This window comes from Chaetodon trifascialis, chromosome 19, assembly GCF_039877785.1.
Source record: "Chaetodon trifascialis isolate fChaTrf1 chromosome 19, fChaTrf1.hap1, whole genome shotgun sequence".
NCBI classification, from domain to species: domain Eukaryota; kingdom Metazoa; phylum Chordata; class Actinopteri; order Chaetodontiformes; family Chaetodontidae; genus Chaetodon; species Chaetodon trifascialis.
Genome location: NC_092074.1, coordinates 9,774,278 through 9,800,553, shown reverse-complemented (window position 1 = coordinate 9,800,553; position 26,276 = coordinate 9,774,278). Strand labels below are relative to the sequence as shown.

Sequence of the window (26,276 nt, the reverse complement as noted above, 5' to 3'; positions counted from 1 at the left end):
GAGGCTCTTTTTTTTTTATTGTTTAACATCCTCATATGAGATGAGAGGATTAATGAAGCGCGTCTGCCGGACCCATATGTCCCCTTTAGTGCCGCTTGTGCTTAATTAAAACCGAATGGATACTCGGGGGCCCCGGGTCCTCCTGCTGCAGGGAGACTGACTGACTTACTGCTCTCTGCTGACATGTATTATTGAACCTGTTGAAACTCTGAGTATGACTCTGGGATCAAGAAAAAAACATATTTAGATGAGAGCTGTAAGAGGTAAAAAATGTGTAAAGATCAGTTTTATGTGTGAGACATTTTTATTTGAGTGATACGTCATCACAGAGCTCTAATCTTGATGCATAAATGTCTATTTTCTAACATGAATTGTTCTGTTCTCCTCAATTGCACATCACTTTTCATTTTATTGTTTTTATTTTTGTTTTTATTTCTATTATTTGTCTTAATTAAGACAATTAGAATTAATTTTTTAGGTTGGCACAGTTAAAGACTACATATTCTTTGTCATGGTAACAAATTCAGCCAATCAGAAACATTATTCCAGTTTCATCCCTACAAATTAAAGGATCTAATAGGCCAGATTTAACATAATGTGACAACAGTCAGTCATTTGTTGCCTTGTAATTGTTTGTCATTCAGTGCTAACCGGGGATCAAATGGACAAGAAAGCACTTGAACGGCAGCAAAAAGTCATGCCAGAGTTATGAGAAGCCTCTCTGACATCTCCTGTCACATCCTAATTAGACCAATAGCATGAACCTTCCTCTTTTATCCACCTCTTTAAAACTGCAAAGAGGCTGCATGGCTTTATGTGCACACAGATCCATATGTGCAATGCAGGGCTAATCAGAGTCCCTGCAACAGATGCCTGGATACATTGATTTTTCATTGAGATCGATGTATTCATCGTAATTTATGGCGCAAAGGATGAAGGCTTGAAACACATATCATGATGATAATATTATTTTGATATTAGCCAGATAATGAATTATCCAGTAATTCCTTATCTGCTTTATTATCTGATAATTTAAATTTCAGCTCAATCAACAAATTGATGGAAATGATGTCTTTAACCACGCAGTGATGTTTTTCTTCTTAAATTTGAATAGTTTATCCATCCTTATAAGATCACAAATGGAGTTATTGTTTGAGGTCTTAACATCCGCTTCTCTTTTTGCTGTTTTCTTATAAAACCCATCTTTAAACTCATGTTTGCCCCTGGACTCTTGAGCAGCAGAGCTCATTTCACATTTCTCTGTGTGAACTGGCCAGCGGTGCGCCCTGAACCAAAGAGCAGCCGTCAATAAAAATGTTGGATTATCCTCTTTATGAGACGGGATTAACATAGCTCTCCCATAATTCACATTCCTCTTAGCCTGGGCAGAAATCATGGACTCTAATGATGTAGGCGTAAAAAGTATAAGCAAGAAGTGGATGGAATTTGGCAGCGTACTGACACTTTAAGGCAAGATCCAAACCAAAAAGGGTAAAATCTAAATAAAGATGTGGATAAAAAAGCTGGGTTTGTTTCCCTCCTCAGGCTTGTTGACATGCTGTGGTGTGTTTGTGTGCAGAAACAGGTGATGAAAACTGGAATAAAGACAGAGGATTTAGATGGATTTACACATGCAGTCACAGTGTTGGGTCAGGTCAAGTGGTCTTTATTGTCAATATGTGTGTTTGTGGTCTTCTCACCGCACTTTACAGCTCAAGTGGACATTGCTAGCTGCTGACTTGATTTACCCTGTCATCCCTATTTCATTCAACTAATATGTCCTTATAATAATTTACCATGGAAATAAATCTATCAAATTCACAGCTGGGTTTGTGGCACGAAGAAAAATTGCATACAGGTAGTACAAAGAATCACAAGTTCCAAAAGAAATCTAACACAGGGGAGAAATAATTCAAAACACATAAGGGACATTTATGAGCACACGCAAACGGACTGATTGTCTCTTGAAACTAGTCTTAAACATATTTCTCATAAATTAATAGTGCATCCAGGTTCATGTCAGAGCTGCTCTCTCTCTCTCTCTCTCTCTCTCTCACACACACACACACACACACACACACACACACACACACGCACACATTCTCTATAACACACACACACTCATGCACAAGGCTTTGATCAAAGGGCCCCTTCAGCGTGCCAACAAAATAAAAAAGACAAGAGAGGGGAGTCTTTAAGGAGCTTAGAAGAAAACCTGACCTATTCCTCAAACTCAACCAAGTTAGGCTTGGATCTTTCGCTCTTTTGATCCTTTTTTCCTTTTGGTCAACACATTTGTTCCATGTCCTTGATCAAAGATGGGGAGAATCAGTCTGAATGTTCAATAAATTAACCCAACAAGTGAGACAACCGGCTGGCAGTCCTGCTCTGCTCTGCCCGAGGTAGAAGTAGGGGCCTGTAGCCGTGGAAAAACGCCGCACTTGCTGCTCCCAACCCTGGGGTGTTAATCTGCCTGTTTTAGTCTGCAGTTTGTCAGAAGTGTCCCTTTGATTCTCTCCTCTCACAACACTTGAAACTTCCACGCTGCTTGGTCTTTGTAATCCAAACAGTCCGCGTTGAAATTGAGCTTCCACGAGGATGCTGTTTGGTCCTTATAGTCCAGGCAGTCTGCAGCGCCGCTGAAGCCCAGACCGGCTCCGTACGCCGTCGAGGAGAGGGAGGACGCGGGGCTCAGGTGGCTGGACACCCCGTTGCTGCCCATGGGGCTCATGGCGGAGCCCGCGGCGGATAGCTGGTGGTGCATAGGCGAAAGGTAGGAGCTGCAGTCCATCCCGGTGAAGTAGGACGAGGAGGCCGTGTAGCCCTGGTTGTAGCCCGACGCCTGGCTGTAGGTCATGGGATAGGAGCGCTGCATGCAGGAGGAGGAGGTAGACAGCGGGTCGGAGAGAGGGGAGATGGAGGCCGGGCTCCAGATCGACACCGGTGCCGTGCTGCTGCTCACAGCCGGGAGTGAGGTGGTCGAGGGCGGCGTGAACTGCCCGCTGGCTCCGCTCTCCGAGCTGGCCTCTCTGACCGGGGAGCCTTTCTTTTTCACCGGCCTGCTCACAGCCTTGTTCTGCGCTCCACTTTGGCTTTGCTGGGCCTGCTGGCGATGTTTGGCTCGTCGGTTTTTGAACCATACCTGGAAGAAAAATGGGTTTGAATTCATTAGATTTGGCTGTAAGGAGTTTGGAATTGTTTTTTTATTATTATTTCCAGGATTAAAAATATTCCAGAAACCCAGTGTAATGAACGAAAAATGTGTGATTTCAGCAGATTGTTCAAGTTTTTAAAGAACCAGAAATAAATAAGTTATAGCTGTATGTTCGTTCATAAATTATGTATGTTATTTTCCAGACCATTAAATTCATTTATATCCACAGGCTTTATTATGTAGTTAGGTATATTAACTTTATTCTGAAAACAGAAAAGTGATTTATTGAAAAACTGACAACATTCACAGTTGCAGAAAATGACAAAATATCATCATTAAATATCTCATTAAAGTGACTGCTATTAAGCACTTCAGCGATGAAGAGGAGGTTTGCCCTGGAGTGTCTCGCCTCTCAGAAACAAATGACTAATTATGGACGGCCACGAATAGACTGTGTGGTCGAGGTGTTTGTGCTGGTAGACTCACCTGCACTCGGGACTCGGGCAGGTTGATCTTTAAGGCCACCTCCTCTCTCATGAAGATGTCAGGGTACCGAGTCTTGCCGAACAGGTTCTCCAGCACGTCCAGCTGGGCCCGAGTGAAGGTCGTCCTCTCTCTCCTCTGTTTGCGAGGAGTTCCTGATAAGTAGAGAGGAGAAAACAATGCTTTAGAAAATACAGATCGAGGAAATAGTAATATTGCTAATTTAATTATGGAAACTTCTGTAACTTTGTAGACAATTAAAAAAACACACCTGTGTCTGTAGTTTAAAGGCAAGATGATACTCAAACAATGTTTGGTAATGGTAAATGAAGCTTTAAACGTTCTTTAAAGGCACTGATGTTGTGAGAAATACAAGCCATTCATCATTCACGTGTTGATATAAATATAAAAATAAATTTCTCATTGCGCACGACTGCAAATAATTCTCATTTTCAGGTTAATCAGCAGCCTGCACGGTATTTTGATTTGCCTATCCAAACGGTTGCACCCTGGGGTGATCTATATTACCTTGATATCCCACTGAAGGATGCAGCAGGTCCACTCCTGAGGTAGATAAGCTCAGTCCGTTCATCGTGTACGGCGGCTGCTTCAAATAGGACATCATGCTGGCGGCCGGACGAAGGAGCACCAATGAGAAGAAGTCAGAAAAATGGGGCAGAAAATCGTCTTTTAATCCTCTCGCGTCTCCGTTTGTATTTCACCTCCTCCTCCGGATCGACCTGAAGCAGGACACAGAACAGGAAGGTTTTACGGCTGTTTGGAATCGTCTGCGTCCGCTGAATTTTACGCGCAGCCTTTACGCACCGCGGTGGGCTTAAAGTAGTGGGCGTCCTCGGACTCGCAGGACTCTTAAAGGCGAGTGGAGACCCCCAGCTGTCCCTGCTGGACTGAGGATGCTCTGTCTGGCTGACAGGCGTTTACGCCATCACCCCCCACCACCGCACACACACTAACTGCTACTATAACCCCGCCCCTTACCGCCCCCCTCTTGCCCAAACACACTCCTCTCTTAGTGCCACCAAAACAAAACATTGTCGTTAAAATGCGCACACTCGTTGGGCCCCAACCGGGATCCCAATTAGCATATACCCACAGGTTAGGCGAAGCTAAATAGACAGCTGATTGGGGGGGGCATTTGCAGAAACAAAGCCCACTGTTGACCGATAAGTAATGCTGATAACAAAAGACTTTAGGGAACAAACAAAGAAGCCAATACTGCAAACTGTGCGCTCATTCCCATTTCTATATCTCAGGCCTATTGTTGGTTTCCACTAAAACCCTTGTACATTTAAATGTAACGAAATTAAAATACGAAGGACAACTTCAGCAAATAATTAGAAACATGCAGGCACTCCCCAGAGTGAATTCTGACATATTCTGGACACTCCTCGTGGCGGCTCCCCCTCCTTTCCTAATGAATTGCTCCTGGTAATTAGATTTGGAAGGTGAGACTATTGAAAAGTGTTGATTAGAGAGGAACACTTAATCTTAATCTAAACAAACAAGGAGATAGCTCACTAAACTGGTCTCCAGGTGTAAAGAAAACCAAAAGTTTTACAGGGACGACGTTCATTTTGGTCTCGTGATTTACCTAAAAATTATTAGACTCAAATGGCGAGAAGACATTGAACGAGGTCTGTTAACATCTTATTCAAATGATCGACTTCACACAAATTATTGAAACGTTTGCACTGATAAAATAACAGAAAAAAAAATAGCTTAAGCAATACTCTGTCCTGTTCCGAAAATTAGAGACAGATCAATCAAGTTTAATTCGCTGATTAATATTTTGTGAGACAGATGTGTTTTTATAGGAATATTATAGAAATGTTAGTCCTATTGCAGCAGATTAAATATGTATAAGGCCAACATTATTTAATCAGAGCATCAGAGATACAAACTAGCACCTCGGAATTATAATGAAATATAAAATCTATTTTTTCCTCTCGAGGTTAAGCACGCTGTTAGGCCTGATAAACTGTAGGAGAAAAATTCTGAACACAAAAAGTGTTTCAAAGCTTTAATATTTTTTTTAGTAATAGCTAATTAATCTACACAGCATATGCTTCTGTCTGAGGCCTCTCCTAACGTTTCCAGTGACACCTACCTGTAGCATAAAGTTCCCAGGACCCCTCGTTTTTATACAGCCAATAACGGCCACTCCTATACTCAATCTGTCACTTTTTGCACCCGAGGCATACCGGTTGCTCCACATCCGTTCAATAACAAATATCCTGCCCAGCCATTAATTATTATTGGCTACAAGACATTTTTTTTCTTCTTCTTCTTTCTGTAAGAAATTAACGAGATAATCCGGACGGCACGCGCTGGCCTGATTACAGGACGCCAGCCACGACTCCGCATTCAGGCCTCCTTAATTTTCTGCGTCACGAAAATAAAACAAAGACTGGCATTGTATTTATCAGACCAGCTGACTGCCAGACAACCAACCCCCCCAAGCCCCTGCAACCCCCCAAAACCCAGCACAAGCAACCCTGAAACTCACTTTCCCAAACCGACACATGCACCTTCATATGGACTTTAAAACACTTATTATTATTATTATTATTATTATTATTATTATTATTATTATTATTATTATTATTATTATTATAGTATTGATTATTTGCACAATCAATACTGATCTTTATTTTTTTTTTCTAACATAACACTAGAAAACAACTTTTTTTAAAAGTGCAACATTAAGGACGGATCTGATACGATTTGAGATATTTCTGTTAACCTACAACTTGACTCGAGGTGTGTTTGCCCTCCCCTCTCTCCATGCCTCAATACATCCGGAGCCTGTAGTCAAACATCCAGCAGTTAGAGTGTATTATCTGGGGTCGTGGGCTCCTCCACCGTCCCGCTATTAATCGGCTGAGTGCCCCTTTGCTCCGAGCCTGCAGCCCAGAGAGGCGAGAGGGAGAAAAGTTTTGAAGCACGCCTACCCAATTATCTCCCTGTGGGCAATCTGCATTTCCATCGCACGCAGCTCCTGGTGGCTTTCACCACCGATTAAAGTGATAAATTAAAAACATGTACAGGAAAAACATTAGGCTGCTCAAACAGCCGAAGTTAAATAAATCACTTACTTGAGTCGTCAGACGTTTGATTTCTAAAAGGTATTTTTCTGAACGCCTCTCTCGGCGGTGCAGAGTGGTTGAGCTATCAAACGGCTTTGATTAGTTTCCCCCCGGGTAAGCTTGTTGGATGCGGATAATACTCAGAGATGCTCAGTATTTATGGAGAGCGAGAGACTGCGAGGAATTTTTGCAGCCAATGGAAATGAGAGGAAATATGATGGGCAGAGGTGTGAGAGGATGCAGCAGCTGGAGTGAAGTGGCCTGGTGGTGGCAACATCACCCCCAAAGCACCACGGACTGTACTCTGCTACCATCAGTTTAACGTGTAAACTCAAAGAACTTATTCTAGACGCCCTGCTCATGAGGCTTTATCTCCAGGTCGAGAGATGCCAGTAAAGGTGTGGCACATTGACCAAAATGCAACCAATCAGAGCCGAGCACCTGCATGGTCAAATCATTTTGATAGACATTACCCTCCAAAAAAAACTGAAAAAAACAACAACCTCATAATAACAACCAGAGGATTAAAGCTGCAGCTCGCAGATTTAAAAGTCGAAATGAGCTGAGCAAGCAAACCTGAAGCAGTGTTTTGTGGTGAGAGGTGAAAACAACTTCTGTCACGGTCTGATTCTGTGTAACCCTGTAAAGGAGATTTAAAGGGGGGTGGACCCATGAGGCTGTACACCCCCCACGACCACTTCTGCTACAAAAAAATAAAAATAAAACAAAAACAACAGCAGCCCGAATTAAGTGTTATTTAGCAAATTTCCATGAGTTACTGCTCTTGAAACTGGATTTGTGTGTGTGTGTGTGTGTGTGTGTGTGTGTGTGTGTGTGTGTGTGTGTGTGTGTGTGTGTGTGTGTGTGTGTGTGTGTGTGTGTATCTCACACAGGGCTAATTGTGCTCATCTCCCTCTCGCTGATCTGATCCAGCCTCGTCTCTCTTCAGCGTAAATGTCATTTTAAAAACGTGCTGACAAAACTCTGTCCTCAGCAGCCCGGAATGAAGGTTTTGATTGATGCTCCCAAACAAGCAGCAGGTTAGAGAACTAATTAGGAGTCTACATGCCAGATGAACAGCCTGCGAGGCTGCTGGGCTCTTAGACAACACTAAAATCAATACTATGGACTCCGTAGTGCAGAAAAAATCATTTACAGTTGCCTTGTGGATATTTGTGGAATATCTTATTGTTTAAGATGATGCGCAATTACATAAAATCAAATTCAGGAAGAAGCTTTTATTATAATATTGTGATTTGACTTTTTTTTTAATCCTTCGTGTGCAGTTTTATTGTAAGTGGAGTTTTCCCTTTTTCCCTCAGCGATCACACTAAAACAAACAGCCTAACCGGGCTTAAGTATCTGGTCCCCTTGTTGTCCCACAGCTATGTTCTTGGCTCACGCGGAGTCCTTTCATCTTCAGCTCTGATATATAATTCATCGGAAAATATCTAATAGCCCTGGGGAGCGTTTCAGCTAAACGGGGCCGCGGTTGTAAGAAAGGTGAAGTCGCTTGTTAATGTCTGTGGCAATATGCCCTCCCCCTGTCTCCGGGCCAATTGACGAAGTCACGGTTTCTCCTGCTGTTAGGGAGACGAATTGAAGGCTAAGAATCGTGGGACTGAGATACCACTCTCTCACACTTACTGGATAATACCGGCTGGCATGAGGGAAGTATGATGTGCTGCCTCCTCTCTCCTCCAGCAGCCTTTTGTTTGCTCCCCACAGGACTGCTTAATATGGTTACACACCAGAAATGGGGGCAAAAATCAGAAGAATCCTCTCTGACGGTGGGATTTTTATCCATTAAATCATCCTCTGAATTCTCTATAGTCTCATAGAGAAAACAGTTCTCTGCATTCTATCTATCTATCTATCTATCTATCTATCTATCTATCTATCTATCTATCTATCTATCTATCTATCTATCTATCTATCTATCTATCTATCTATCTATCTATCTAAAGTGATGAATTAAGAGTATCTAGTTCCATTATATGCATTAATATAAAGTGCCACTGGCTTCTTAATGGAAAAAGGAAAAACTAAATACCTTCAGTATTCCAGGCCTTTTGGTTTTTCTCATCGTATATTTCAATAACAGTTTTTAACAGAAGCATTCCTGTGATCTTGTTTTGTACTTGAAAAAGTACAAAAAGTATCTATCTATCTATCTATCTATCTATCTATCTATCTATCTATCTATCTATCTATCTATCTATCTATCTATCTATCTATCTATCTATCTATCTATCTATCTATCTATCTATCTATCTATCTATCTATCTCATGTCCAATTACCTAATATTCAATCTCAGTATTATTGGATTTGCACCAACTATTTCAGTTCCCTTCAGCTGTCCATCTCAAGGTCAAATCAATGACTTGGCCCACTCAACCAACCCCATCTGTTACACACACTGAACTGTCTTGGACATATCTGACTGCTTGCTTTTTGCCATCTGCCCTGTAAAACTCAAATTGATAGATTTATTGATAGGCATGGCGGAGGAAGCGATATTGGTGATTCCACGACAAGCCAAAGCGAGCGTCCGTGGATATTGAATTACTGTATTTCCAGAGGAGTCGACTTGAGCTTCGGATAGCAGGTGTTTCTGAGGAAAACAACAGACAGGTTGCAGGACCTTGAAGGTCCAGTCACACCACAAAGAGACGGCGCTCGCGGCTTGTTGACGTGGGATCGACTCGCAGGCCTAGTCAGTGACCTGCTGTAGCTGGCAAGCTAATTAAAATGCTAGCAGGCCGTTATTCAGCAGCACAGATTTGTGCACAGTGAGACACTTACATCTGGTCAGCAGAGAGACGCTTTGATAAAGACTTGGAGGATAATTTGTCTCTGATAGCATCTGTGTTTAATATTGCACCTGCAGTATTATTACCATTTAACCCTCTTTGCACTGACCTCCACATGGCTTACATCATATCATATTCATGCCCTTCATTGAGAGACATCCACCACTTGTGTTTTGCCCATGGGAGGGTTGAATGTCTTGTCCCTGCTGGTACCTCGTTAACCTCCCACAGCCTGCAGCTAGTGTTAGCCAAACCGAGAGTCCTCATACCTGGGTATTGGTCAGCAGGGACCAGCCCCGGGAGCCCTGGACCCCCCACCTGGCAAGGGGAGGGAGGCAGGCGGGACAGAGGAGGGCCAAACAAAAACACAACCTGGCATCCCCACAGCAAACAGCCCACCTACTGTCAGCCAGCATCTGGGGCACAGCACAGCACAGCACAGCACAGCACACACATAGCTCCTCTATTCACATTCTGATGACGGTAAATACTGAGCAGCACACACACTCACTCACTCACACAAACACATACTGGTGCAAGTTGCCGGGTTTATACAGCAAAATGTCACCTTGCAAACAAATTCATTCCTCAAAAACCTGCAGCAGAATGAAAAATATCCGACTTTAGTGTCTGCAGATGAAACGTATTTTTGAAACGTTACATAGTCTGTAACTGCAACCAGTCAAGGTTTTGTAAAGAGATAAGCTCAAACAATATGCAGAGGTAGCTTTTTGAGGCCACTCTAAATGCTTTGAATACATTGTGCAACTGTACCTCCACGTAAATGAAGCGCATGCGGAGAACAAAGTTCGGAAATTGCAAGATAGAAAGAACGACAGACAGAGATTTGGGGAGAGAGTGACAGAGAGAAACAGGGAGGAGGAGTGTAAAGTTAATCCAGTCTGAATCGATGGGCCCGGCTGCAGGAGTGACACTGAAAACAGTTTTTCTTTTCTTTCTTTTCTCTGCAAATTTGCTCTCCCCTCTCCCTCTCTTTTTGCTTCCTCCCGTGCCTCTCGCTATTTTTCTGCCGTCTTATCCTTTTTAATTAGAGGGGCTATTCTGCTGCACAGAGGACCTTAATCCCCAACTGACCAACAATGCAAAAAGCCAGCCTTTGAACAGCCGACCTGCACCCCTCTTGGCCCCCAAACCTTCCCCCACCCTTACCACCAATCGCTGCGCTGCCCAAAAACTCCATTGCTCCCATCGTTGGGAAAACAAGGCTCTCTCCGTTCTCCATCTTTTCCAGCGTTTTGGACAAAGCACTTGGGGGACCACTGCAAAGAGAGAGCGTCTGAAAGAGCATTTCAATATCCGCCCAAGGTTCTCATAAGGCTTTGGTTTGATGCTGGGACAAGGCTGAGGTCAAATGGCAGGTGACTCTGAATGAAGGAAAGTTACTAAAATAACCTGCTAACATCTGATGTGTATGGAAAAGAGCTTAAGAAGGAAGCGTTATAATAGAAGAAGAAGTAAAGGGGAGAAGACTGCACCTGTTGAGTGTTAGAGGCCAAACCAGCATGTCTATAAAAAGCATATTAAAACATTTATTTATTTATTCACTTATTTGTTCTTGGGGGGTTTTTTTGTTTGTTGTTTAACTGGCAGTAGGTACAATCTGAAAAGTAAATGCAGTTGTATTGTATTCATATTGTTCATGCACACCTAAAAATTTGTATTTTAGAGGATTTTTTTTTTTTTTTTTTTACTTCCTGTGCTGAAGAAAGAAGAGACAGAAGTCACAGATGGGCTCAAGTTAGCATTTGAAGATGAAGATGAAAAAACATCTTTTGTTGCAGGAATAATTCAAGGTTAGAGGCAGGTTAGAGGGCACTGCTATTTAGAGCAGGAGCTGAAGCAAATTCCCCCACTGGGTCTCATTTCCATATGTATGTGCATCTCAAGATGGAGTCTATTAAGACTAACCCGTGTTGTCTTGTTAGATGATTGTGTGCCATTATCAGTAAATTACCTACAGATTGAGATGATAAGTCAGGGCCAAGGAGGAGAACGTAATGACGGTTTGGTAAATTACTCATAAGAGATGAAAGATAGATAATAAATGTATCGACCAATCATGTGTACCAACCTGCTCTGTGCATTTGATCACACTGTTTTCTTTTATTAGCTGAGGTTGCAGTTAGAATCCACACTGGTCGTCCAGATATCTAAACTAGAGGAGGGCAAAATAATTAGCCTCATAATAATGTCAATGCAAATGATAACAATTCTCCAACTCTGCCTAAAAGCAACTGAACTAATTTTCCTGTAATTTTGTTCAAGTTGATTTTCTAGCAACATTTCGCCAACATAGCAGTCTGACAAATTGCCACTGGAGCACAATGACAGTCCTCACACTTTCAACCCTGACTCGCATGTGAATGACAGAAAAATGAATTTCCTTTCACCAGCGATGACTGCAGTTTCCTATTTTTACGCCCGGCGTGCTGGCTCGACGCTCCCTCGCACAGACAGGGAAATACACAGGCCAGCCAAACCTTCTGCCTGGCTAATCACAGGCCCAATATTTCCATAGCAGGCAATTAGCTTCTTGCTTTTATGTGTGAAATGGCTGAGGCGAGAGAAGGAGCGAGTCGGGGAGAGAGGCACAGTAAAAACAGAGAGAGAATAAAAGAGCAATTAAGATGTTGGGTGAGCGGAGGACAGAGACAGGCAGTCTGCTGCCGTGTGATTTGAGGCTTGCAGACCCAGTAATTAGCCCTTCATTGTGAGATAATGGACTTGGCCGGTCTTCCTGGTTCCCCGAGCTGCCCAGCCCGACTCGACCCGTGGAAGGTCAAAGGGCACAATGTGCAGTTTGGCTCCTATATGTCTCTGTGTGCATGTGTGTGTGACTGTAAATGTGTAAACCATCTTTCAAGACTTGCATCATCTGATATTAAAGTCAGAAAACGCAAACAATGATGAAAGAAAGGAAGTCTTTGCATGCAGGTAAATTAATAATCTCTGTGAATCTGCAAAGGTTTGTGGATAAATCCTTGCTCTGCTTTAGTCTTTTGAGGGAAGGGTGTGCCAGTGACAGCGGCACCCAGCTTTGAGGCGCTGGGAGCCATCACTCTCCTGGCCCATCGCTCTTTTCTCCCGCCATCTTTAGAAGAGCAGTAATCTGTGAACCCTGAATCATAAGCTTTGGGTAAATCTATGTAATACGGGTAATTCGATGAAGCAGTATTTTCCTGGTGAGAGGCAAAATCCTGTTGACTATTCAGGGATTGAATCATCCAACAGTAATGCCATTAGACCAGTGCCACGGATTCCTTGGAAAATGCTGTTTAATTGCCAGTAACCAGCCATTGTTTGGTGACGGGCAAGCACTAGCCGAGATGAGGTGGGGGGGGGTTGGCGAGTGAGGAAGCGTGTGAAAAAGATGGCCCCTTCAGCTTCAGCCAATCACCATTGAGAGACGGATTTACTCGGGCTCGATGAAGCCCGCGCTGCAAAGTGGCAGAGGCACTGGCTTAACTAAAGTCTTCAGGAGTATAAATGCAGAGTAACTCTTTGCTTTTAATACAGGATTTGCTCAACAATGCGATTTAGGGGGGTGTCTATTCAAGATAGACATTTTTTTTTTGACTGGCGAGGTTTTTAAGGATCAAGCCTTGTTGCTCATGTTTATTAGCGCGGGACTGCACAGCTCAGGGATTGTTGGTCGTTGTAAGCGTCGAGCAGTTTATCCATGTTTGTGTTTGGCTTTCCGTACACACACCCTGACACTAAGTCCCATTCTTTCCACCTGTATTGAAAATCTTTAAGAACAATAACTACCTACATCCGGCCATTGATCCCACGCCACACTCAGGCCAGCTTCCTCACAATAAAAACTGATATTAGCTGCCCAAATCAACATGAACTGATCTTAAGCTATTTGAGGAGTGTGTTTTTACTTTTACTAGTTAATCCAATTCTCAGCACACACAGATTTTTTAGGAGAATTTGAACATTTGAGCTGCATTGTTGTCCCTCCCCGCGGCCCACTCGCTCTCAGGCCTGTCCTGCAGGATGCAGATTGGAAGTGAGAGGTGTGGCGGCCGAGGCTCGCCTCCATTGTGAGCTGGTGCCTGGGAGACGAGCAGCACTGCCAGACCAGACACTGATTGGGTTTGACACTGCGTCCAGGAGGCGAGAAGAAGCTTTTCTTTTGCTCTTTTTTTCCTCTTTTATAAGTAAAAGAGAGCCTTTTTGTATGAAAGGCCCCTCCTCTGCTCTCCTCTCTCCTCTAACTCCCCCTGGATCTGTTGTGCTCCTCGCCCTCCTCCTCGGTTCTCTCTTTCACTCCTCTCTTTACGTTCCTATATTGACTCCCTCGTTTTTCCCTCAGATTAAAACCAGTGGACTTCTGTTTCTTTTGTCTTCCTCTTTTATCGTCCCTCTCATTTGGATGTTGACCAACAAATTTGATCCTCAGCATCACAACATCAAAAAATTACTTTTGTCCTCTATTGCTATAAGCAAGGAGTTGTTACGGTGAAACATTGAGTGCAACCAAATCTCTCTCCTTCCAAAGCCTGCCACATACTGAGCCCACTAGCATGTCCCAGGGTGGACACTTTGCCTCATAGGGATCCATAATCACCATGCCTCAGGCTATGATCACACACTGCTCATCACTAGGCTTTTACACATGATTTATCTTTCAGTCTTTTAAGCTTGAAGTTATTCTGGAAGTGATACTTTGTGGTCTCTATTTGTGCCATACGACATCACTTTGAAGGAAGAGTTTGACAGTTTGGGAAGAGGGCAACAGTTTACCTGGCTGAGGGTAACAAAATCAGCCTAAAGCTAACTAGTCATGGCTACAGCCAGCAGCCGATTAGCTTAGCTTAGCATAAATATTGGAAACACAGGGAAGCGGCTAGCCAGCACCGTCCAAATCTGCCTGCAGTATCAGAACCTCAAAGCTCACTAATTAACCTGTTATTTCACATTGATCTCAACAGGACATGTGCAAGTCAAGTGCATAACCTTCTGTAACACCACAGTGCATGATTTTTAGAAGGTATTCATTCGTGACCTTCAGACAGAGCTGTTTCTCTTGTTTCAAGTCTCTATGCTATGCTAAGCTAACATCTCCTAGAATTAATCTTGTCATCTAACTCTTGGCAAGAAAGTGATGAAGCATATTTAACAAATGTCAAACTGTTCCTTTAATGTAAACTACAAATAGACCCAGAGGATTATGGGTAAGCAATCTTAAATATTGCCGCACAGCTACTGTGCAAGCACTGAATTAGGACAATGTGGAGAAGGAGGAGTTTTATTGGTATTGATTAATCTTCCTCGCTGATCAAAAAAGGAGAGGACAACCCTCTCGATCCGCTTAATAGAGGCACTAATGACGAGCTCCATTAGTTTAATGTATGCTTTTATCGCTGTGCCCTTAGATGACTGTAGCGTTTCATTAGACATGTCTGCCTCATATCTCACTTTGCACCCAGAGGAAACTGTGAAGGGATTAATTTTATGATGGACCCCCTGCCTCCTCCTGCCTCCCTCCTCCTCCTTCTCCTCTTTACTCCTTCCCTCCCTCCTCTCCTCTCCTCAGCTCAGCTCCCAGCCACAGCCAGGGGACCCAGGAGGAATAGTGTCTTTGTCGTCCTGCCGTTTTTCGGAGTTGAGGAACAAGAGGAGTTTAATCCTCATTGTCCAGGAGACTGCAGAGGGTGAGGGGGGGTCCTCCGGCTGTAAAATGATCCAACTGGCCTCGGCTAATCCCCTCCTAACCCCCACTCCCGGGCCTGACCCCCCTCCCGGCCTTAATTCACGCCCCCATAGTACCACAGTATCACACTATAAACACAAACACACATCCAAAAAGGAAGGGCTGGGATTGGATGCACATCTTTAAAATCAGGTGAATGATGACACCAGTCACCCAACACCGAATGTTAAACTTTCCTCACACACATACAGGATAATAACCTCATTCATAGTTTTGCAGTAAGTGGTTTAGGGGGGTATGTTTAAGTGGGATTTAACTTAATCACCTACACACAGGCTTAATCAACTAGTAACCCATCTTCCACTCTGGGGATCCTCACCAGCAGAAGAGGTGTCTAATCAACTGAGACACCCCCCACACACACATACACTTCTTTTGCCATTAAAACGCATGTGTTGTGAGTTGTGATGTTGCTTGAGGAAAATGAAAACAGCCTGATTTTGTACTTCTAACTGGTGACATGTATAAATATGAACAACAAACAGCCTTGTGTCACCATTAGCGTGATGATGTGAGCGTAAACTAGTGTGTGTGTGCGTGTGTGTGTGTGTGTGTGTGTGTGTGTGTGTGTGTGTGTGTGTGTGTGTGTGTGTGTGTGTGTGTGTGTGTGTGTGTGTGTGTGTGTGTGTGTGTGTGTGTGTGTGTGTGTGTGTTGACAAATATAAAAACCAATAAATAGCTTGGTTTTATTGTTCTTCTCATTAGCTGAAGGATTATTTAAAGATTAGGCAGGACAGGGCTGGACATCTAGCTGACGTTAAGTCTTTCTGTAACAAGACGGATGCTCTCCAGTCTGCTCAAATCTTCTCCTTTGAATTTTCCTACCTTGCACAGACCCCTCCCTCCCTCCCTCTCGATCTCTCCCGTTCTGTCTTTATTTCTCCTCTGTTCCTCTCTCCCCTCCTCTCTTTATTTTTCTCCACTCCTCCCTGAGTGACAGCTCAATACCCAGCTCTCCCAGGCTTATCTAGCCTCAGCAGATGGTTGACTTGGATCACTGTTCATACGCCACGATCTGGGCTGGTGATAAAGACTGTTACAGAGGGAATATATCCTATCTCTCTCTCGCTTGCTCTTTCTTCCTCTTACTTCTTCTCTTCTCACCTCCTCTTGATCCACACTGTCATTCTCTCCGTCTCCATCCATCTCTTTTCAACTCTTCTCTTGTTCAGCAGCTCTGTCCATGTCTACCTGGGCCCGTCTACTCTTCTCCTTGTCGTGTCCTCCACCTTTCTCAGCTGTGCTCTTTGTCCCATCTCACCCCCCCTTCCTCAATCCTCCCCTCTGTGTCTCCTCATCTCCCTCCATCCCTCCATCTCATGTGCATTGAATCTGGTGCTGCGTGATTGTCTCTGCCTCCCTGCTGGGCTGGCGCCTGTCTAAAGGGCCCCAGGACCCTCACACACTGAGGGTCTCCAGCCATGCCAGAGATGCCCTCTCTCTCCTCTCCTCTTCTCTCGCTTCCTCTCCCCTCATATCAGTTCATCTGGTCCATCTTCAGCTCCACGGGACAGAAGAAAAGGTCAAATCGTGTCTCTTTTGGCTCTCCTCGCCCTTCTTTGTAATCAAAGTCGCACACATAAGTCTGTAAGTACGTATTTGTCGTACATCCATTAAAAACAGCTCCAGTTACCCACTTTAATATGTTTTAAAATAGTGCATGCCAAAAGTACAATAAGGAAGCAGGTAACCTTCAAAGTGCTGCAGCCTGAAGCTTTTCTAGACTTACATCTGCTGTTTTCAGTCATTTCATTTACATGATCACTGCATTTAAACAACTGATGTAGACTTCACAGGCTTGAATTGCTCATTTTATGTATACTTCACTTGTCTGGATTGGTCTTTTGATGTCCTCCTCACATGTTTTTCATTCTACACAGCCAACCAACAAAGCAAAAGGAGAGGGTATAGCTGCCACGCATAGATGAAAAAGGGGACCGAGTGCCTGGGAGCGATATGAATGAGAACATACAACACTGCACCTTGTATGGCAACGGGGAAACGGACTGGCAAATACATCACTTGCACACACCATACATTAGATCAGCCCTGTGTGATGTGTGCCAGTGTAATATGAGAGGGAAAAGCCATGAAAGCAAGCTGAAGTCTGCTGAATATGAGATGGTTTCTTGTAGAAAATGCAAAGAAAAGATGCATCAAATAATAAGCACAATGGTGCCAGCATGAGGGTATAAGGAGCTGTCATCCCATATGTGATGGAACACCTCCCACCCTGCAATTCATGCCTCTCTCACTCTCTCCCCAATACTCCAGACAATTTTCAGCCATCTTAATCTGAACGGTGGAATCTGGCAACCACACAGGAGCACCTGCATCCGTCCAGCCTGACCCGCTTTTGTTCTGGTCCGACCCCCTAACTTTAGCCCCTAATTAACCCAACAGAAACTAATTAAATACAGCTCTAGTGGACCAGACGCCAGACAGAAAAAAATAAAAAAAAAAGAGGAAGAAAAAGAGGAGGAGGAGGAGGAGGAGGAGGAGGACGACGACGACGACGACACAGGGAAGTGAGCAGAGTGAGGGGAGCAAGCCAAAGTGACAGGCAGGAATATGAGAGAGGAGGGGGGTAAGAAGAGGAGATCCAAAGGTTGGCCTCCAGCCCCTGACACCAGTTCAGACAGGCACAGAGATTCGAAGGAGGATGGTACTTGGGTGTCATTATCAGCCCAGGTTGTCCTGTGCATGCTGCCACTCTCTGCCGAGCTGACCTCAAAGGGTACTTCTTTATATGCTGTCATTTTTCAAGGTATTTTGAGTTCTTCCTCATGGAGTACAGTTGCCAACTGCTGTAATCACAAGCGCACCAGTCACATGACGCAACTGACACCCTGGAGATATTTGGAAAAGGGTAAAGACAGGATGGGGAGAGCCACAGAGAGACAAGAGCAGCCTAGAATGAAAGCGAGGGGGGGGCGAGGAGGAGGAGGAGGAGGAGGAGGAGGGAGAAAAAAGGAAGGTACGGGACAGGATTGTGAGAAAGAAGATATATAAATATGGGTTCCAACCAGCCAAGTGTCTCTGGCAAGACGCTGCTGCTCCTAGTCCCAGGCACAGCTCGCTAAGTGATAGAGAAAGTAATTAAGAGAAGCCTGTTCAAGTAGATAGGCCTGTAAAGGAGATTTGAAGAGGGGGAACTGATTGTGCATGTCTGATTCCAGCTCTTCAGAGAGTTCTCAGCCCCAAGGCTTAGCTTTCAAAGGGCCGTCTCTCTCCCCGTCTATCTCTACGTCGCTTTCTCTGTAACATATATCTACAAACACAATATAACTCCATCTCCTTTCACATATCAAGCACACATGTGTTCAAGGTAGCTGAATGTAGGACAGAGGGGAAGGTGTTGACTGTAGAAGCTCTATCTGTTTATCTACCTGGACAAACTATATGTCAGTAGAAGTGTCTTGTTTTCCTCTTTCTACATAGAGGAAATAAGGCAGCGTTGTTGGACTTGAAAGTTCACACAGTGTCTTCTCCAAATAGTGATCCAGCTCTCTGTACATGGACTTGCTTGAGGACACAATAGAGAAACACTGCCTCCTCGTCCAGGCCATGGCACCCTGCAGATAAACATGGACTCAAGTGAGTCTGCCGTCTCAGTGTTTAGGGTTATTTCCAATGAAGTTTGACATGGTTTGCATGATTTACACAACCGGTGTGATTGCCACTTTTTTGCCATTGTCCTCAATATGAAACAGATCCACAATATTAGCCGTACATTTCACTTTGTTTCTCTTTTAGTTTGTTTCATTTATGCTTTTGTCATGTTTTTTTAAGGTCAGTGCTGAGAGGGCAGGGGTTTTTATCTTTTACAACTCTTATACATTCATTAATAGGATAAACAGAAAAGAACATAGTTCTTTCCTCTGCTGTTTTCTTATGTCGATGAAAACCAGCACTAAGGTTAATGTGGAGCAAAGTTAGAGCTAGTGGAGCAAAGTTTGGGGAAGGTTTTTAAAAAATAGTAAATGTTTAACAATTCACCTCTGTAACTCTTATAGAGCTCAGATAATACATTACGATGATTATTCATTCTCACTTCATAGAGATTATAAGCATTTTTAGGGCAGCTGAAGGCACATACTTCGAAACAGACAAGTGCTTACACCGGCCAACTGAAAGGACAATAAAATTGATCCGCTGGCGACATCTACTGGAGAAACTTCAGAATTGTTACTGTAAATATATACAGTACTGTCCGAATCGATCTTCAACTTGGCGCCCTCTGCTGGTAAGAAAGTAGACAGGTCTTGCTTGACCTGACAGGGTTGTGAACCTTTCAGTCGAACAGCTTCTGAAATCACACTTGGTACCACTCACTGTGGAGCTAATTTCACCATTTAAAGTGTTCCAACACATATCAGGCTGTAGTACAAATTCAAAGACCGATTATATGCAGGTCTATTAAACATGAGATGAAATGCAAATTATGACAAGAGTCTGCATTAAACTAACGTTAAAAGTAATTACTCAACCATGATGCACTTTACCTCCTCTTGTCAATAATTTAACAATTTTGCAGAGTGGTATCCTGTAAAAAAAAAAAAAAAAAGTTATATAAAAAAAACAGTACAATAGACGAAGTGTTTGTTTGTCATTTCGACACTTTTTCAGGTTTTTAAATAGACAAATACGTTCAGGGGTTTAGAAATTACAGGCTGTACACCAATGCAATGTAAACATCGTGAAGCCACTCCACTGTCCACTTTTCCTTGCTTTTGTGTATTTTCTTTTCTTGTAGATCAAAGTCAACAAAACCACAGAATGAACACGGAGAAATGGCTTTAAGTGAACTCAGTACAGTAGATAAGCGTCCCTGGTGGTGCTGAATAAACCTGCATCTGTCATGCGTTACACTACTGTCGTAAAACGCTTCTGTCTGCTGTGGCAATGGCGTTTGCTGCGACAGCACTTTGCGGCAGCAGGGAAATCGAGGAGAAAGCAGCGACAAACGTCGCCAGCGGATACGTTATCGACCCAAAAACCCTTGGATTTATGTAATATTCGGTGAACTAACTTGTATATTGATTGTATACCCCTTCGTCTTGTGGATGAGATAGTGTTCAACGTTTTCCAAGCGTGAATCTCCACCTTAATGCGGTGGGATGGCCACAGTGCCGCCTGGGCCTAGTAGCGCACTGCCTGCATCCCCGGCTGAAATTCCTCCTTTCCCCGGGGCTGGGAGCGCGGAGCCGGCGGGGGAAGGCGGAGAGTCGGCCTACCACAGGGAGGACTGTGTACCCACCGATACAGGGAAGAAGTCGCAGCCGGTGAGCGAAGTTAACACGTCGGTTAAGAATAAGCAGAAAAACATGCTAGCGAGAGCTAGCCCGGCGGCGCTGCACCTCAAAATGCAAGCCCGAGAGCAGCAGCAGCTAAATGGCTTGGCCAGCCCCTCTGAGAACGCTGACAGCCACCAGCATACAGGGAACCGGCCTGACAATCCGAGACCGTCCGTGGACAACTGTGACAGCAGCAGCAGCGGCAGCAATGAGGAGGCTCCAGCCGCTAGAAACAATAGTGAGCATTGCCAACACGAAGGCCACAGCCCATTCTCCAAAAACGGCAGTCACTCTCCTCTGGTCAACAATAGCATGAACGGGATGCCGGGTTTCACGAGAACTGAGGCGGCCCACAGCCACTCCGGGGACGAAGGCAAAGAGGAGTTTGACCATACAGAGCCTCCGAGACCACCGAGCGTCGAGCCGCCGGACGCTGCCGGGCCCGGCGGAGAGGAGAGCCTCGTTGACCCGCAGCAGCCGCCAGCCGCGGAGCTGGCCCGGCTCGACCTGAGCAGCTCTCCCGGCCGAGCGGAAGAGGACAGCCACGGCATCCGCTATGTCCGCTACGAGTCCGAGCTACAGATGCCGTGGATCATGAGACTGATCACCAAGGACTTGTCTGAGCCTTATTCAATTTACACGTACAGGTACTTCATCCATAACTGGCCGCAGCTCTGCTTTCTGGTGAGTACGACACCGAATCCATCCCAGTGTGAAGAAAATGTCTGTATTCGTTGTTAAACTTTGTTGATCAAATGAAGATAAGGTGTGAGTGACCCTCCCAGCCCATGGACTTTGCCTGAAGCAGCATGCCATTCCTGGGGCTGGGTGTACCTGTCAATGCGCCATACAGCGGCACACACAGCTTAAACACACACATGTAAATGTCTTACTGGTGGTTCTTTGGTTTGGAGTTTGTATTGTATCTGATGGCAGCTGCAAACCCACTTTTTATCACAAGACCTCCATCCTGGTTAATTTTGTAGATTTCAATTTTGAATTAATAGCTGTTCAGTCAAGACAAGCTGAACTGTCATGACCATATCCTGTTTAGTTTGGCAGTGATGTATGGATCTTGTGTCCAATATGTGTGCAGGAATTTAAGACCAAGCAAACTTTCCAGTTTAGGTAGCGAGTAATGTACTTTAAGTGGGTGTTTCCTCTTGCACCTGCAGTGTCCAGTTCGGGTTCTCTACCCTGAAAAATATTGTCCTTTCTTTGTTTATCCTCTGAGCCTCAAGGTCGTAAACTTCCAGTTCCAGTTTGGCTGGAAAGCTGCATGTGACATAAGAGGAAGTGCCATGAAATAAAGGTCAGAGGTCAGCTCTGACAGCCAGCAGGCCTGGCAGGACGACAGCAGCTGTATAGGAACTGTTGCTAGGCTTTCAGGGGCCGCTCAGAAGAACTAATTTTGTGTGTGTGTGTGTGTGTGTGTGTGTGTGTGTGTGTGTGTGTGTGTGTGTGTGTGTGTGTGTGTGTGTGTGTGTGTGTGTGTCACAGGCAATGGTGGAGCAGGAGTGTGTCGGAGCCATAGTATGTAAGCTTGACATGCACAAGAAGATGTTCCGTCGTGGCTACATTGCCATGCTGGCCGTGGACTCAAAACACAGAAGGAAAAGCATCGGTGAGACCAGCACCCTGCACGTCCTGTGCAGAATAAACAAAAAGCCTGTCCTTTCATGGTGTGCAGCCGAGACCAAGTTGTGCAACAGCGACTTTTGTGCTTTTTTGACAGCCAAATCACTTTATGCAAATGCAACATTTAGATAAGTCATACACTCTGAGTTGATGTGTAACACCTAGACATTGCACACCTTTTGCACTTCTTATGTGATCAGACGTCAAGCCAGAAAAAGTAGAAAAAAACAAGCGTTCTTTTCTTCAAGCTCGTGTTTCGTTGACTTGTGTGCCATCACTGACTCTGAACTCTTCTGTGTCAGGTACTAATCTGGTGAAGAAGGCCATCTATGCCATGGTGGAGGGTGACTGTGATGAGGTAAGATGCACTGACCCTTTCCTGCTGGAGGACGTTCAGTCAATTCACACGTCTTCCTTTTTTAAAACCGAATTTTAATACATCCAGCAAATATCAAAGTTTTTGAGAAAAGCCTGAAAAACAAACACTTATGGGTTTGTGCCAACATGCAAAAGGTTTCATGGCTGACATTGGCAGACGTTCGCAAGCTTTGTGCCAGCATATTCACTCACGCTGTTAATGTAGGCAGGAGAGTAGAGGACACTTTTACCAACCAGACTGAACAGTAAAAGAACAAGAAACCAGAAATTCCTGGAAAATACAGTTAAAACACAAAATGACAACACGTTTGAAAAGGACTGAAATGAACCTTTCGTGTTCTTCATTTGATTCTTTGTTCTAGTTTTGTGTCGGCCTTTGTGCGAGCATGAACCAAAAGAAAGTATAAGTGCTGCTAGTGTTTCAAGGTCCACTTTTCTTTGCCGTCCTTCACTTATCATAGGTTGATGGCAGCCTTGATTTGACAGTCAGCTGCATCCGAGCCCTTCAGTGCCTCCCTGTTACTACAGACTTTTTCACTGGCTCTGCTGTTCCTGAATAGCCTCATGCGCACTCACCTGCTTCTTACACACACAATACTCACTGTGAACTTGAAATATTTTGAAACCTCCACAAGTTTGCAGTTGAAATAACCCGTGCTAACCTTTCTCAAATCCTTTTGTCGACTGAGGCCAAAGGACTGACACAGTGATTCACAGCTGTGATTGTTTTTCTGTTGCTGCGATTGTGTACACAAAGCCACCGAGTACATTCTTTCATAGAAATGGATTTTTATTTCATCAATCAAGCTACCACAAACTCTGTAACTGTGTCGCAAAGCTGCATTTTTTTTTTAAGCTTTGCTGCTTTTGTGTCCCTGGGTGGTTTTTGTCTGGGTTCAGCAGAACATTGTTGTAACCTTGGTCGTTGAAGTTAAAAAAGTGTTAGCATAAGATTTAAAAAGCCTCATTATTTGATCTTCTGGTCTCCGTTGGTTTGTTGGTACCCTCTAAAGCTTGTAGGAAAAGATCGTGGACTACCAAATCCAGCTGAAAATCCCAAATGCTTTGCTTATAGATGCAGTGGCTGTTGACAGCACACTTCAATATCAGACCTTCCTCGAATGCTCAAACAAGAAAGATTGCTAAACTACCCCTTCCTGCCACTGCATGACTACACAGTTGCATATGTGTTACAGAAAATATGTTACTCAAGGTCACTGTAGTGGGGCACTCTTCTCAAGCACGTTTAAGGTAATGGCTGCTTGATTGGAAAATTGTAGTGCAGTCAATAGAGACTATTAGCTGCTGGGTAGAAAGGAAAGTTTTCTAATAGCTTGTGTTCACTTTGGAAAAATTGTTGGCAGCAAAGTTCACCATCACATCTCGGATGTTATGTTTAATCTCTGCACAGTATTGAATCACGGTGGATCTCATTAGATTCGTTGTTGTCACTACTAAATATCGACTTACGGACGTACTTGAATACTTAACCTTAATTCAGATCAATATGTTTGAGGGTTGTTCTCTGCTTTGCTTAAACAGTTACAGCGACTGCATTAAGCTGCTTCAGTTTCAGGGTCCTGGTGCTGTGCGTGCTGGCTCGCTGTCACACTGTCACGGCTTACTGAGACAGCATCATCGTCATGTGTTCCCTGTTTTCCTTACTACGACCAGTCTGAATGTGTGCTCCTTGACTTGGTCAGCCTACTGTAGCGTAAAGACTGGACACATCTGGGTAACAGCTAGCTTAGCTCAGGCACAAAGGTCAAAACCACCTTTTTTTTACACTTTGTATGTATGTTTGAAACACGCAGAAATAGCATGAGACACTGCAGTGTAATTAGCTGCTAGCTCACTCATTGAAGCTCCTAACCCCAGCTGCTAACCCGAGTCCCCCCTCCACGCCCACGCACACACAAAAGCTGCACACAGCATCCATGAGGTCATGTGCCTTCAAGCTAATTTGCTGGCTTTGCTTTTTCTAATTATGTACAAAACCCAGCTGACTCTTGGAACTATCTATGAGTAGCTTCCTAGCTAATGTGATACAACATGAAACTAAGACAGGGGTAGAGTTGTAGGGTTGAGTGTGTTTTCTTGGCATTGGATAAACTATCACTGCACAACCAAAGGACCAGTCTGTCTACTCATGTGTACAACATACTGACGAGGCCATCTGTGTGTCCCCAGGTTGTATTGGAGACTGAAATCACCAACAAATCAGCCCTGAAGCTGTACGAGAACTTGGGTTTTGTCAGAGACAAGCGGCTGTTCAGATACTACCTGAACGGAGTGGACGCGCTGCGGCTCAAACTGTGGCTCCGCTAGAGGAAAGAAGAGGGGACGGGGGAGGACGGGACAGCGGGTGCTGTTCACTTCGTACACTATCAGCTTGACAGCCTGAGCTCTGCCCTGGTCATTTCACTCTTACATACACACAGACACACACACATACACACAGTACACACACAGGAGTATGCACATAGGTATGCATAGACGTGCAAACACACCCTCTTTTTGTCCTTGACCTCTGAACAGTTGTGTAGGCAGACACGGACTAACATCCCGCCTGATGTTTTCATGAAGGGGCCCTGATACTTTCTGTGACGAGGAGGGGGGGGGCGAGTGAGGGTGGTCTCTGGGATGACCTTGACTGGGGACTAGGTGACCTTTTTGACCTTCAAGCTTGGACGCCGCATTGACTGGGACGCGAGGCAGCTCAAGCGAGGACGTACGTCTGAAAACCCCCAGAGGACATGGCACCACACCAAATCCTCCTGCAGAACACAGGACAAACACGGACTTAAAGAAAACAACACGTGAAGCAAGGAAGCAGGGTGGTAAAAACAGACTGGGAAGAAAATATTTGTGGAGTTTATTTTTGTGTTTCTTTTTTAACCTTGTAAGTTGGACAGTTGATGGAAAAGCTATAGTATGACTGCGTGTTTGTGCCGCCTCTTTTTCTTTTTTTGGGAAGTGTTTTCGTGTGCATGTGTATGTGGCGTGGTTGGTCTCACTGTGAGCGTGTGTGGCGAGCGCATGCGTGCTGTTGTGTGTTTTTGTTTCCCATCCTGTCCAGTGGGCGCAGCAACGCCCTGCTGCTGTTTCCATCACCTGCCCCGGCCTCCAGGACTGAAGCCTGTAAAGATATGCATGCGTTTATTTTAATATGAGTGTGGGGGGGGGGGAGCGTGACGAGTGTTGTTTAACCCAGTCTGAGGCCAACTCTTTGAGCCCCTCCCTGTGCTTGGTGTAAGCATGTTGGTGCAGAGCAGTTGATCGAAACGGGTCACTCCATTAGCACCTCAAACCTTGCCCAGCAGGTGGATCTGCCACCTGTTCGCTTCGGCGTCCTTCACTAAATCTCACCATCAAACCCTGACAGTATATGTGAGGAGCTTATTTTCAGAACTTGTTTTTTTCCCAAATGCACTGCCAGCTGCTACGAAATTCCCCCAAAAGAAAAAAAAAAATGGAGTCTCTCATTGAGACTCCTTGCCAATGATGGTGCGGTCAAACGTGTCCCAGCCGTCTCACTTTGCTCCTTTTTAGATGACGCGTCTCTTTCTACTCATTGCAAGTGCCACTCAGTCCATCAGCACTCTCGGCCACAACTGCAGGGATCTGCCTGCTAACAGGCGTCACGCGGCGGCCTCGGTCCA

The 26,276-nt window shown here is 44.5% G+C and overlaps 2 protein-coding genes across 2 annotated transcripts; one reads left to right on the top strand and one right to left on the bottom strand.

Annotated features, from left to right (window-relative positions):
* Window positions 1–1,650: 1,650 nt before the first annotated feature.
* Window positions 1,651–6,875, bottom strand: LOC139347507 (homeobox protein OTX2-like). The gene is made up of 4 exons (XM_070987171.1): window positions 6,754–6,875; window positions 4,166–4,377; window positions 3,641–3,792; window positions 1,651–3,142 (listed from the first exon to the last, which is right to left on the bottom strand). Exons 2-4 carry the CDS (start codon window positions 4,260–4,262, stop codon window positions 2,522–2,524), a joined length of 870 nt encoding a protein of 289 aa, XP_070843272.1. The 5' UTR covers window positions 4,263–4,377; window positions 6,754–6,875; the 3' UTR covers window positions 1,651–2,521.
* Window positions 6,876–20,223: 13,348 nt separating this feature from the next.
* Window positions 20,224–26,070, top strand: naa30 (N-alpha-acetyltransferase 30, NatC catalytic subunit). Its single transcript, XM_070986957.1, has 4 exons — window positions 20,224–21,282; window positions 22,099–22,222; window positions 22,539–22,594; window positions 24,805–26,070. The coding sequence occupies exons 1-4, from the start codon at window positions 20,422–20,424 to the stop codon at window positions 24,940–24,942; spliced, it is 1,179 nt and encodes a 392-aa protein (XP_070843058.1). The 5' UTR covers window positions 20,224–20,421; the 3' UTR covers window positions 24,943–26,070.
* The last annotated feature ends 206 nt before the right edge of the window (window positions 26,071–26,276 follow it).